This window comes from Embiotoca jacksoni, unplaced genomic scaffold (genome assembly GCF_022577435.1).
Source record: "Embiotoca jacksoni isolate LCO1_2020_lvr unplaced genomic scaffold, fEmbJac1.0.p SCAF_2, whole genome shotgun sequence".
NCBI lineage: Eukaryota > Metazoa > Chordata > Actinopteri > Embiotocidae > Embiotoca > Embiotoca jacksoni.
This window is the reverse complement of record NW_027185340.1, coordinates 2,653,282-2,668,142: the sequence shown is the minus strand read 5'-3', so window position 1 is coordinate 2,668,142 and position 14,861 is coordinate 2,653,282. Positions and strand designations below refer to the sequence as shown.

Below are 14,861 nucleotides of genomic sequence, written 5' to 3'. Positions count from 1 at the left end.
GGGGTAATTAAGAGGGCAAACAAACAGAACGTTTGATAATTGACCTCATGGCACTAAAGGCAGATTCATTGATGCAGAACTGGCTTCACTGCCCTAAAGCTGATGTACATAAGGATATTGTTTCGAAAAACAAAGATGCAATTCAATAACAAGATATAACCCCTTGTGCCTCATGTCCAAATGATTTTAACTGTGTACAGCCTGCTATAATATACATGAAATGATGAAAAAAAAAACGGAATCTTGAATGAGACTTCAAATAAAATACAAACACAGGACCTCTCAGTGGCCTCTGTCTGCAGACCAAACACCAGTGCTGCTCTGTTATACTCCCACTGATGGTGAATGTTTGTACTAAGGCCCAGCAGAGAAGGAGGAGCTTTCAGGTCTATCACTTAACTGGGTTTTTTGCTGCCAAATGGCACATATTCTAATATTAATGGCATAATGTAGACATGACCGTATTTCATACATGAAGTTCTATCATGGCCTTAAGTTAAAGGTGTGATAGTTAAGGTTATTCCTGCCTTTTAGCACGAAATGACCTTAACAGGCAGCTGATAACTTATAGCTTTAAACCTCCCTTTACAACATGGCCAAGCACAATGTAAGACATTTTCATTATGATGTATGTGACTTCTTCACTAGGGCTCAGCTCTGATGCATTGATTTGCTTCTTTAATTAGCTGGTTTACCAATGGGCTTATTTATTTCAATTAGCGTCCACTGCAAACCTCCAGAAATCTGCCGATGGCCGATGCGATGTCTTTTAATGTCAATTAATGTACCTTTTACTCTTTAAGTCCATTATCTTCTTTACCTTGAATTACATAATGTCTTACAAGGAACCGCACCAACACTGATTTCACTTGCAGTATAAAATGAAATAACCGTTTCTCATGCTCGTTCTCTTAATTCATAACTAATTTGCAAAGCAGCGGTTGAATATGACTGTCAGCTAGTAACCCCGGGCCTTGTTAATAAAAACATTATAACCTGACTAAGTGGTTTTGCTGCCTAACATTCACCAGACATTCATTACACTCAACTCGGCATGATCAAGACGTGTTACTAACACCAATTAAGTGCTTACAGGTGTCTCTAAGTAACACAAAACCTGAAAAGTGATGTGTGAGATCTATAGCAAACACACCAATTCATTTTTCAATTAAATTGAAGAAAAATGAGTTCCAGTGAAATGTTGTGATAATTATTCGCACTGTAACGTGTTCTCCTGAATAGTAAGGAAACAAGAATTTGCCACACATTTGAGCTCAGTCTTAACCAAAAGCTTAAATACTGATTACCTGATTATCTGAATACTGTTATAAATTCTTGCTTTTTCTTGAAGTGTGAACAAGTTTGGTCTTTCAAAGAAACTAAAATTGAATTGGAGTTTTGGACCGTATATAAGATCAGAACATTGAGGCTGATAATGCTTCAGACTTGTTAAGTGTATCAAGGGGTCCTTGAGGTCCCCCCCCCCCCCCCCCCCCCCCACACACACACACACACATCCAACTTTCATTCATTCAAAGGGTTTTTCATTTTTGTTGCAAGCAGTTTGATGTTTGAAATTGAATGTATTCTTGATGAGGGAAGTTGGGAATTGGCTGGCTGTCAGATCAGCACTATTATCTGACTTTTAGGTTTGAAGCAAATTAGACTTGGAGTCCCCAAGGTGCCTGGACCCTTGCGTACTGGCGGTGTTGAACTCTCTGAGCGTGTCACTTCCTTGATGGAAATTTGCTTTAATCAGAAGAAGATTCACAGCCCCTCCAGACTTGTTCACAGCCTTTTGATTTGTTTTCAGGGCGCGTCAGATAGCACATTTTCACCTGAAACTACTTTTTTTTTTTCAATTAAATACCCTACAACTGTTTTGACCAGTTATCTGGTGAAGACACACAAATGACATCCTGTCTCAGCACTTGACAGGCACAGGAGTGAAGGACACATGCTTTGACATTGCAACATGCACTGACATTATGACAGAAATGTGAGATATGATCAAGAATACAGGCAAAATATACGGATAAATGTGGGGTAGATGTGTACAGTCAGCATTCGACCTGACAATAAATGTGTGCAATTTATACAGCAATGCTTCTTCCCTGCAAAAATTAGTAACACAAATAACTGTTAAATTTGTCCATAATGTGTTGTAGCTGCACGGGGCATTAAAACTGTTGTGTTTAAATTGTGTTTATCTTGAGAGATATGCCAAAACAGTTTGGGGCAATGCCTGGGGTAGAGCAAAATTCTATTGCTGGTGCGTCTGAGAGATATACAATCAAGTTTCCAGGCCTTTGTTGAGGCACAGAAAAGGCAGACAGCGATACTTTTTCTGACATTTCTTGCAAAGGAAAGTGAGATGCCTTCATCTGGGACAATGCAGTGAGGATATTCCTGGTGAGAAGGATCTGACAATGTAAATATATTTTAGGAATGCAATTTTACTCTGATACTGGAGCATATGTTTTTATATAACCTAGAAAATAATAACAAATAGTGAAAATGAGCGGCACGTGAGGCTATAAAGTATTCAGATGTAAACTAAGGCGCTGGACAAACTGAAATCTTGACCAGATGACACCGCTAGGTCAGAGGTCACTGAACTTCTGATTTGGTGTTTGAGGGCAAGAATTGACCAACTCCATCCAGCTGTTGGTGAAATATTTCACTCATGTCATTAGGACATATCCTCTGAGAACTATGTGTGTCTAAACAAAACTTTGTGACAAACCATTAAGTAGCTAGACGTTAAGGTATTCAACACAACAAATGAAAAATTTAACCTGCTGCTACAGCACCATTGAAAAAAGGGGATCACTAGTTGTAGTAGTAAGTCACATGGGATTGTTCCTCCAGGGATCATGAATGCCTGTACAAAATCCTAACATTATTTATCTGATAGTTATTGAGATATTTTATAGCAAAAAGTAAATGCAACACAATGCTGTCATTTGAATAAGCTGTGAAATATATTTGTGTACATCACTTAGTTTAGGTTTATGAGTCTTAGTAAGTAACTTACTTAAGTCAGGAACATTGCATGTTTCCGGGTCTGAAAAATGAGGCCAATGCGGAACTGGCACAAAGTGCAATGCCACCGAGGGCCACTAGGGGTTGGCTCCAAAAGCCTTCAGTTCCATTATGGTGTTGTTAGCTACAGTCCCTCTTTCTTATTAGTGTTCTGGTGGTCCATCTGTAAATAATGGAATCAGTAATTGGAAAATAGGCCACAGTGTTTTTGGGGGCATGTCTACTTGATTTGTCAAGTTTCCAATCAGATGGAGTCAGATCCACCGCTCGCTCCTCCCCAGCTCGTTCCAATATTGTCACTTCTGGCTCAAAACCACTCCGAACTCGCAAGATGGTGACGGCCAATATCCGAACTTGAGGCCTCATAACATCATTTCACAAACCAGTGCTTGGTTCCACTAGGTTAGGTTGCAGTTTCCTGTGATGGGTTGACCTTGATTGTTGGGCTGATTTAGAGCGAAATACAAGATTTTTAAGTGCAGTGAAGTGATTTAAAAAAAGAAAAATCTGCATCTTTGAACCTTGGAAGATAAAATAACCCCCAAGCCCTTGAAAAACAGACACACATCTTTATTCAAATGCACACATGCACACATGCACCCGTGCTGTCTTCCACTTTTTCCTATCTCTGCAACAATGCAAACAAAGTGCACACTATCAGAGCGGTAACTTGGACATTTAAGTAACAGCACATTTTGGATCTCAGTCCTTCCTCTTTAGTTTCATCCATCTTGTCTTATCTGTTTTTATAAGCCATCAGGTATGTTGTGTCTCACCAATTCCCACGGGTAATTTGACTCTCAGTATATTTTCAGAACATCTTCCAGGCGCCCAGAATAATCCAAATCATTACGGTTTCTGGCAGATACTGAGCTAGCGAAGGATTAAACCAGAGAGGAGCCAAGGAGTGTCAGGGTTTGGTTTGTTTGTCCCAGCTGTGTTGTTTACAACCCTCTGCGCTATAGTCTGCTCACAGACAGCACAACGCAACGCGGACGACAGAGAAGCTTTGGACTCCAGGAGTTTTGTCAAGCCTATCTCCCCTTTAACTCATCTGCAGGCTCTATGTGTCCGCCTTTGGAGAGTGATTGACCACTACCCTTAGATTGAAATTGATTGCAAAAGGGCTATAACAATGAAAGGCGGTTGGTATTCTGGCAGTGGCGGCAGAGGGGTGTCAAAGGATGGGATACTGCTGTCACTAGAACAACAGGGTTCTATATTAACGTATTGTATCGTAGCCAGATTCCTTAGATCAGAGTAAGCCTTTGATCTGAGAGATACTGTGTTTCTAATTGGGTTCTATTGATCCTTCCAGCTCCTGTTCATGATGGCACAGTCATGATAAATGTCAGTCCACTGTGCTGAATGAAAAACATGAGTAACCAGCCAAACATTGCCAGGGGTTCGGCAGGGTTGTCTGGGTGATGTGTGGTGCCAGGCTCCAGACATTTAGAGAAGAATCAAACCTAAGTGGCAGAAAATACATCATTACCAGTCTGCTTTAAAGTTTTGGATCAAACTTGTTGAAAGGTTTAAAACCTCTTCAGGGTCCAGTAACTTAATGAGATGAAAATCAAGGACTCTACCAGATGAAGACCATTTGATGTCTTAAGCAGCAATATTTATTGACATATTGAGGAGAGTTAGAATAATAAGTGACACTCAGCGTCTCCTTTGCAATAATTTTTTTTCTATCTTGATAAATCATTTAAAATGAACTAAAACTTTTAAAAGGAATTTCTTGACCACACTATTTACATATCTGAATCAATTTCTTACATCTTTTTATTGATCAGTTGTGTATTTTTCTGTAAAATAAAACTATGAAATATAAATAGACTACTTTTTTATATCAAGCAATATTTTTGTTATATTTTTAATAGGCATTTAAACAAACATGCAGTGGGGTTTGTTGGAAATATGTGTTATTTTGAGATCTGATGGCTTTTTTCTATCAGTAGTTGAGTTTTTCTGTTTGACCTTTATACCTAATCTATTTTGAAAAGGCCAATTTGTTTTTTGAACAGCCTTGTCTCAGTTAATAATGGTACAATCAAAGGTATAACTTTTAAGCCTCATCCATTTAACAGACACGCAGTGCTTTGTATCCTATTCTTAAGGATGTAAAGCATGCATTGTGTAAAATAATTACCAGATGAATTAGTGTGAATGAAAAAAAGGATAAAGCCGGTCCTGCCTGGAAGTGTGTTGATTTTACATTGTGTTTATTACTCTGACATTTTTGTATGACTATAAAGATGCACGATCATTATTTTTGAATTACATTTATTTAAGTTGCTCTGAGCGATTGACATTAAATAATAAGTCAGCTCAACGCATGTTGAAATCCATCAGACATGTAAAGCAAGCAACCGTTTATTACACAAACGCATGCTCGTAGTTCCATACCATTGACGTTGACGCAGGCTTCATCTAAGAGTATCTGCCACTGATTCATAATGCCGCGTTAGATGCCCTGGGAGGAGAGAAGGGGCAGAGCTTGAAGGATTACACAGTATATTAAATCTGTCTCGTTGAACATCAGTAGCATGAAGAAATCCCATGAAGTTTCAAAAGCAGAAAAGAAAATAACAAGTCGCCGGTTGAAAACAAATGACCTTTCACTCACATGCAATCCCAGGAAACGGATGAATGTGTGATTTTATTGATTGGATTCTGTCACTTTGCAGTCGTCAAAAATCTAAAACACCTGCCCATGTCAATCTGCAGTCTCACGGATGAAACGTGTCATGAAACTGAGTCATTGTCTTGTAAAAACAATTAGAGCATAATTAAGTTATTTATCATGCGTTATCATTACATTTCAGTATGAGCTCATGTTTATGTGATTAATGAGCTGATATTTGTAAAATATGCAGCAACATATTGAGTGTTTTTTCTTAAATCAAACCAAAGTCCTTGAACACCATGAACGAGCTCAGACTTGACGGGGGAAGCCGAGCCGATTAGGAGAAAACTAAATCATTGAAATGGTCAGGTCTAATGACACCACACTTATTTTTATGTGCTGAGCTATCGAGCTTTATTGCTTTACTTAGGCTGTCGGCTAGTGTTTGCAGGTTCTGTCAGGTGGATATCTTCTCCTTATGTTAGTCCACATGAAGATTACAGTGCAATCTAATGTTATTAGAAGTCAGCAGCCCCCGAGAGGAAGGAGTTTTGGTCTCTGCTTTTTACAAGATCAGAAAGGATATTCATCTAAAGCTGTAATTTTTGGAATTTGTTGAATTAAAATGCTTTTATTTTTTGCTTTAGAGGTTTTCAAACTGAAGCACATTTTGGTTTGAATGGTACACGGCTGTGCAGACAGGATTCATCATGCAGAATTTGTTTTGTTGTTCGCCGTACTGTAACTGTTGATCGTTCTTCATTATATAATGGATTTATTTCTCATAGTCAGCTCAAGACACAGCCTCAAGACATGTTTGTTTCTAGTGCACTGAATAGATGGTGATGACGAATGAGTAATGAAAATATATTCAGAGTCTTTCCTTGCCCCAGGCTTGTGGAGAATGTGTGGGATGTCTAAGGCCATACTTTACAGAAGCTTCATTTGGGAAACACATCAGGATGTGATTTTCTACACTTTTGTTTGTACCTGTGAGGTGTTATAGGTACAAATATAATTTTATTATTGTCAAAAGTAGTCAGAATATATAATAATTGAACATATGGAAGTTAATCAATCTCTCAACAGTACACAAGTACCGGGTTATGCATGTCTCTATATAATAAATGTTCTTCAGATGTGTTATGAGCAAGATCTGGTTAAATTTCATTCCACTCACGAGGGTAATGGAAGATTAATAGGGATTAATGAACTACTTAATACCTTGATTAAAAATATATATTTTTAAGATATGAATTCTTAGATGCCTCTTTTATTTAGCACTAGCTGAGACATGAATAGTGATAGAATAACCCCTGACACCTTTCACCCATGATGGCACCATCAGCATTCCTTTCATATTCATAAGGAGAGTATGTACTCAGTGAAGAAAAACAACCCATTGCACAGCACTGTTGGATGGTTGGTTTTGTGCCAATACAGGATTTTAGAAGACTGTCTTCTTACGTAATGAAGACAAGACTAAAGGTTCACATTTCCATGAAGTTACAAATATACACGGACTGTTCCCCAGTCTGTTTGTGAGGTTTTGTAGTTTTTTAAGGTTGTTTTTTGGGCCCTTGATGAGGTTCATCTTGGCACAGCCATCTGATAATGAGGAACAGCCCAAAATGATCAAGGGGTCAAACAACAGCAGATTATCACTCTTGCTTGAATCTACACATGGGACATTGCAACATATGGAGTACGAACGCTCTCAGTTAATTTGTACTTTCAAACTGATTTAATTAAAATAATTTGACTTCATTTCAGGTGACGGCAATTAGCTTCGCTTCTGATGCTGAATGCTATCAGGGTCATCCTTAACATAATTATAATCTACAGTAAAAAGATGTGTGCACAAGAGAGGTGTATAGTTACTTTTTTAATGAATTATATTAACTTGTATAATATAATATAACACAGCTTTATTGCAGTTAACACTTTTAAACTCAGAAAGACAAGACAATTATACATGTGAGAAGAACCTGGGGAAGATTGAATAATAAATCATTGGAAATGTATGAAGGGAAAAATTAAGATAACATCCCCTGGTATCCATTTTGTTTATGATGTCTCTCACAGAAAAAGCAAATGAATTTCACAGATGCAAAAACTCAAGTGCTCATATGTGATGGTGTAATGTGTGAAGCCAATGTAGATTCTCTTGTGAAAACTTTTCCACATACTTTCCCAATGTTGTCACATGTTGCAACATGTGGTAAATTTGTGATCACGTGTCCCAGCATGTGGAAAATCCTGTTCATCCAGTTGAATCTTCTGTGATGCAAGTTTTTAAGTAAATTTCACTTGTCTGACACTTCACCTGCTTTCAGATCTTACACTTCAGAATCAACACTTTACTTGATTGTTATTCTTCAGCTGAAATTTGATCACTTTTGTCTCTTTTGTGTTTGTTTTTTTTTCAAATTTCTACTGCTTCCCTTTCTTATTCTTCAAATAACAGCATATATACTTTAGCAGTTAAATTTGCACTTCAACTTTCATTCTGAACTTCCACTGAGACTTCACTCACACCACTTCAGCTGTGCTTCTTTGAGGATTTTTATTTTGACTGAACCTTTAACTGTTACAGGATTTGTTTCGAATGTTTCACTATAAAATGACTGCAGTGAGCACATGTAAATACTCTTTTTAAAAGTTCCTTAGTTCTGCTATGTATTGTATCAAATAATAATTTGTTATGTTTTACTCTGAGCAGTGGAGGTGTGGCACGCTTACACAGTTGTCTGTTTTTTATGTTGTGCTTTTGATGCATGGGTGGGTTGGAATAAAAACGAAGGAATAAATTAAACTGATTTTGTTTGCGTTTCATTGCCTGAAATTATAGTCTTTTTATGGTGGAGGGGTTCATGAGCCTCAGTAACATCTTGGTAAGAATGAGCCTCCAGCTCAAGTAAGAACATCCTGAGTGAAGTGACCTCAGGTGGAGGTCCATGTAAAAGCAATTTGAGAAGAGCTCTTCAAGTGATTTGATAAAGCTCCTCACCTGCAGTGGTGCCCACTTCCAGTGCCGAGTCGGGAGTGGAGCATTCAAGGGTTTGGTGAGTAGATAAGAACTGTCTAATTATTTTGGTTACTAATCTCGCACTGGAGAAGCCAGTGTTTGTTTATTCTTCTCTTCGTGGCTCTCCTGCCTCCCAGCTCTGCTCAAACAGAGCAGCTTCTTCCACTGGGAGTGGATCAAAAGTCCCAGTCCTCTAAACATCTGTTCGGAGCAGCAGGAGATGATACAGAATGTCTCCTCACAGCTCCAGACAACTTATGCAAGAGCCTGCATTCACATCTCAGAGAAATCTGAATGGGGACACAGCTACTGAAGACATACACTGTTTATACAAGGGAACAGTTCAAAAACCTGGTGCTAAAAAATGCAACTAAAAAATAAACATCAAATAGTCTAGAAGAATATTTAAGAGGCTGAAAAGGGGGGGAAACAAATATGAAAATACAAACAATAAAACTTTTTCATATGTACTTCTCTCTTAGTTTATGAATGCTGAGGGTCCCCCAGTGAGGGGCAGAGCGATTCGGCAGGTTGAGAAGTTCACTGCATAAAGAATTTAGGTTTTCAGAAAGTATTTTTGTTTCAAATTTGGTGTTTATTGAACTCTAAAGGGGGTGTTTTGGGACGTGCGTGTAATTCCTTGTAATATGGAAAATCATTAATGCATAATGGTTATTTATAGCTCTGTCTTCTCTCTGTCTTTATCTATCTATCTATCTATCTATCTATCTATCTATCTATCTATCTATCTATCTATCTATCTATCTATCTATCTATCTATCTATCTATCTATCTATCTATCTATCTATCTATCTATCTATCTATCTATCTATCTATCTATCTATCTATCTATCTATCTATCTATCTATCTATCTATCTATCTATCTATCTATCTATCTATCTATCTATCTATCTATCTATCTATCTATCTATCTATCTATCTATCTATCTATCTATCTATCTATCTATCTATCTATCTCTTAAGATTTGCCTCTGTCCTCCCAGAATGATCCCTGAAATACGTCATCTCTTCATCTCAACAGAAACCTGCCATGAAAGACACTGGTTTTTTTTTGTGTTTTTTTTAACAATTACATTTATCATTGTTTGAATGTTCTGTTTGAATGCCTAAAATGTTGGCAGCATTTCCAAAATATATTTATCTTGTTATAAATCCAAGGCCAGGATCCGTTGGAAGAAAAGTCGGTTTTGCAGAGTTCAGAATAGCCTCTGTGGACAGTGATGGTCTGGTACGATAACTGTCAGAAATAGGAGAAAGTGTTTGAGTATGCAGGAAGTTTACCAAGGCTGTCTTCGAAGAATGAAAGGCGTATGAATCATCCTCTTTACGGTGTCATCTGGGAGATCAATCCAGTTCAAATATTTGGCCATATTCAATATGTATGGGAGTAAATTTGTGTCATCAAAATGATTAACAAAATCTCCCAATAATCAAATGAAAATAAAGTTAAATTTGCCTGAAGGCAGAACTTACATAAATTGGATTAAACAGCTTTATCTGATTCTGATAATATTCTCTTTTTTGTTTAGTTTTTTTTTTTTTTTTTTTACTGTGGACACTTTATCCAGTTTGCTGTTGAATTTTTCATTTTTAGTTCAGATACAAAGTTCTCCTGTGGGCTGATCCAACAGCATTGTGATCCCATTGGCCTGTGCAACAAGTGATAAGACTTAAATTAGTTCCCCCCACCAATTTTTATTTGTCGTAAGTAGCTATCATAAAACAACACAAGAGTCTTCTTGATTTGCTGGCTTGCCTCATGTACTGAGGATTTGGTGAATTCATACATCATGCATGTATAGTGTGGTAGTTGCTATGAGTCACTGTCTGTTTAGGGCAGATTATGTTATCCCTCTGGTGTCATTAGTTCTTCACAGGAAGCTCTGTGACCTCCACCACATATCCACCCGCGACACCCTGGCTTTAATCGAGAACAAACACTGTTTTTCTCCTCTGTATTTAGGGGACTAGATATGCTGGAATTTAAAGTCCAATAGGAGTAAAACAAAAAATGTTCTATTGTTATGAGGTAAATCAGAAATGACAGTATATCCAGATTCTCTTTATCAATTTTTATTTTCCTTCTAAAAACACGAGTCCTTCTAAGTTACCCAGAGGGAACAAAAACAACACTTTTCTATTACCACAAATTAACATTAAATACGATATGTAACTATAACGTCAATGGTTATAACAAGATCACCTTGATAACCCACTGATAAAGTGGTACACTCATAATCAGCTGACTCACAAAGAGTATTTAACAGTTAGTGGTCTCAGCTGCTTTAATGCACACTGGCCCAGGTGGAGACGGCCACTGAACCACTTCATTTAGTTGTTTATCTTCATTATGAGCTTTGGCTGATGACCAAAAGGAACAAGACTTCAAGCTGCCAAAGAGGGAGTCTGGGCAGGAGGTTGGTCACACTCTGAGATGTGGTGAGAAGTTCAGTAAAAATGTTGAGAAGTCGCCTTTCCCTGTTTGAAGAAACGAACAGGTAAAAATGTGGAGCTCTCCAAGGTGCTGATCAGGCAGCTGCAAATGTCTGAGGCACTCACTCACATCCCTCCACTTTATGTGATTATGTGTTATTTCTCTTGGTTGCTGAGACTTGAGACACAGTTCTTAGTGTATCCTCACCTAACAAGTACTGTCACTTTCACAGTATTTTTATTCTATCGTGTTCTGTTTCTGTCTTTCTGCATTGTCAGTGTGACAGTATCCCGAAGGTATATTTTAGTCACTTTGACGGCTGCAGTGTTTACTGTTCTGACAAGTAGTGTCTGGTTTTGCCTAGATTATAAAACTCAAATTTTAGTGCATCTTCAAGTCTGCCTGTCTTTTTCCTGCAATATTTTTTTTTTATATCTTCCTTTGGAGGAGTACTTGGTATGATCACACTGGAACGAGAGCCCAAGACATACAGTATTCAGAACACACAGGCGGGACTACAGTACAGCTGGCCTGGGAATGTCTGCGAATCCCAAAATATCTGGAGAAAGTTGCTGGAGAAAAACACGTCTTGGTGCTGATTTTTACAGCATAGTTAGGACACTTGACAGCTATCTTTGCTGAGCATTTCCCATGAAATTAATTTTTCATTGTATTTAAAAAAAAATCATTTGGATGAAACCATCCCATGCGTTTCAAAGTTGGATGCATTAATTAAGTGTGACTTGTCCAGGTCAAAAAGTCTGGCTATAAAAGTAGAGTGGGGAATTGGGGGAGGGAGCTGGATGGCTAAGAGACTCATCACTGTTTCTATAACCACGTAATTGAATGTCAGCACATGACACTACATTTGGACATGAGGTTATATTAATAATGATGTTTGACAATTTATTTTAGGTGTTAGCAAAGAAATCATGAACAAGACCCACTGTTGTCCCTAAACCTGCATCCGTGGATTTAGATATTGTTCCAAAATCTCTTTTCCCTCCAAACGAAGCCGGTGTCCCTTAAAAGTACTATCAAAATGGAGTAACCATACTAATAGCAATCTTTTGCACCGTGACGGTAGCCATGCTAATCCACTGTTGATCTACAGGGATCAAGCTGTTCCAAAATCAATAAAGCCCTGAAAGCTTGCCTTCTGGTCCTCATCCCATCCTTTACATCCGTGAGTTGTACAGTTTGATACACTATACTGCGATTTTTCTTTTATGTCAGATGATGTGGTGGGAAAGGGGTAAACATTTGCATTTTCTGAATTCAGCAGAATCCACCCCAGCGGAATAAAACCACAGTACAGACCAAATAAAGGAAGGTTAGTTTCCAAATCAAGCACAGAAGGTGGAATAGACCACATTTTACAATCCATAAATACTCTCCTAAAACAATTACGTTTGGATTTACACTTGTGACACCTTTTTACATTTAACTTCATCATTAATCTCCCCCATTATTCCTATATAGGTTTGGAGATTGATACAAGTCCAGTAGATCTATTTTAATCAAAGTTAAGCTTCTTTATAATGCTGCCAGATTTTGATTTGTGTTTGATTGCACCTATTTTCCCTCTATTCCTTTTTCTTTATTCACACCTCCGAGGTAGGTGCCGACCTGCAGCCCCCGCTAAAAACGGATGAGGCTGTATTCCACTCCATATTTTGTGTCCCGCTTTGCTCTGCCGGTGCATCTGATCTGAACACAGTGCGCTCCCCTCCACAGAGCATTTCCACTTCAACACAGCGACCGGTGGCGTCGTCTGCTCAGCGAAGTTGAATCAACAACACGCCGGGAATCGCGCTGCCTGGATTCATGTGGCACCTCCATGCTCTTTTTTGCGGCGCCGGGGGACTCTCAAAACTATTTTGGTTGGTTGCGATACAAGCCCGTTTCGCTTTGGGAAATGTGTTGGTAGACACTAATAGAGTTGCAACCATTTAACGACCAGTCATTAAGTACCTGCGGATCTGCTGCAGGGGAGTTTTGCCAGGAAGCACTTGGGTACTGCAGAGAACCTCAAACAATAAGGATCTTTACAGAAGTGAACAATGCTCAGACTAGAGACCATCATTTGCACTTTTTCTGTGCTGTCTGTTGCAGCAAGAGCAGATTTTAAAGCACGGAATTGCAGCGAAGTGAGGGAGGCTTGCATCGGGAAAGGCTTCAGCTTCGCACATGTTCCTCATCAGGAGATCCCAGGTAAGGTTGGACTGAGTGTGACCAGTCAGTGACTCACCACCTGCCACACACAACAGCATTATAAATGTGGTCGAGAATGTACGGAGACTTTTGTGAAATAGACACGTCTGTTCAAAATGTAAAGCTCTGGATGGAAAAGTTCAAAATCCCAAACCATCCAACTGCAACTCATTTAGCCCGTGCACACTCATCTATATTACGCTTAAGGTGAGCTTAATGGTGCAGAGGGTAACCCATGGCTGAAGGTTACACATCAGAATAACCAGCAACTCAACCACCTGTCACTCACCATAGTTAGACTTATTCTTATTCTAAATCTAACTGAGCAAAGTTAATCTCACTCAGGGGATATACTAAATTGTCAAAATAGTCCTAACTGGATAGTGATCAATATCTGGAGCAGCCTTTCTGCATCCCACAGATTGCACCAGTGAAGTGACAGACCTGCTGTAATCAGGGACCCACAAATTTAAAACGCCTGCACACACACTTACAGGCATATATCAGTTTAAGTGAGCTCGTTCACTGGTTATATATATCCAGGCTGAGATAACAATATCCTACCAGCCAGCACCAACAGGCCCTGCTGAATGTAAAACGAGTCCCCCAGACAGGTGTAGTATGTTCTGTCTGGGTGTGTCCGGAGGTCTCCGACTGGGTTAACCAAGCAGAGATAATGAGTGGTCAGCTCTGCAGATTAACTCCTCTCTTTAATTAGGTGATAAGATAAAGTGCAACTGCTGGCTCTTGCGGTGGTTCAGCAGCAGTCCATAGCTACAAGTCACCCATCTTACATGTTTTCAGCCACAACCCTAATGAGCAATTATCTCAGCCACCTTGCAAAATGTGGAAGGCTCCCTTGGAGCTTGCGTGAATGCAAACTACACATTTAATGATGTTCAGTTGAATTCTCTGAAAGATTAATCTACAAATCAGTCATCAGACAATTTATGACCAACTACTTTAAGAATTTTCTGATTCCAGCTTCTTTAATTTGAATGTTTTCTGGTTTCTTTAGTCCTCCTTGATCATAAACTGAAAATGTTTTAGTTGTGAACTGCTGGGCGGGACATAAAAAGACAATTTAGCCTGCCCTTTGGGCTTCGGGAAAAACTGACATTTTTCATCATTTTCTGACATTTTAAAGACCAAACAGCCAAATCGATTAATGAAGAAAATAATTGACAGATTAATCAGTAATTAAAATAACTGTTAGTTCCTACATCTCTATTGAGTGCGTGGGCTTGGAAACTAAAGTTTTCTTTAAAAAATACATTTATATGTGGATCAAGATAGATATTCATTTACTTTTTAATGTTTACCACTTCAAATCATAAAAGTTTTACTGCAGTGACGAGTAAATCAGTAGAATGAGTTTTGTTACGTTGAATTTACATGTCAATATGTACATCTAAAGGAAAGTAATTCAAGCTAAGTGATGTTTGTTTTTTCATATTACCCCGCTGAGTTGTTTCTCCAGGTTGTC

The 14,861-nt window shown here is 38.5% G+C and overlaps 1 protein-coding gene across 2 annotated transcripts in view; it reads left to right on the top strand.

Moving 5' to 3' along the window:
- Window positions 1–12,929: 12,929 nt before the first annotated feature.
- gpc6b (glypican 6b) overlaps window positions 12,930–14,861 on the top strand; it is a 71,034-nt gene continuing 69,102 nt past the window's right edge. For both annotated transcript variants that reach the window (XM_069153913.1, XM_069153912.1), the window contains exon 1: window positions 12,930–13,375. In XM_069153913.1, the coding sequence (XP_069010014.1) occupies window positions 13,225–13,375 (151 nt within the window). In that variant the 5' untranslated portion in view covers window positions 12,930–13,224. The remainder of the gene's footprint in view (window positions 13,376–14,861) is intronic.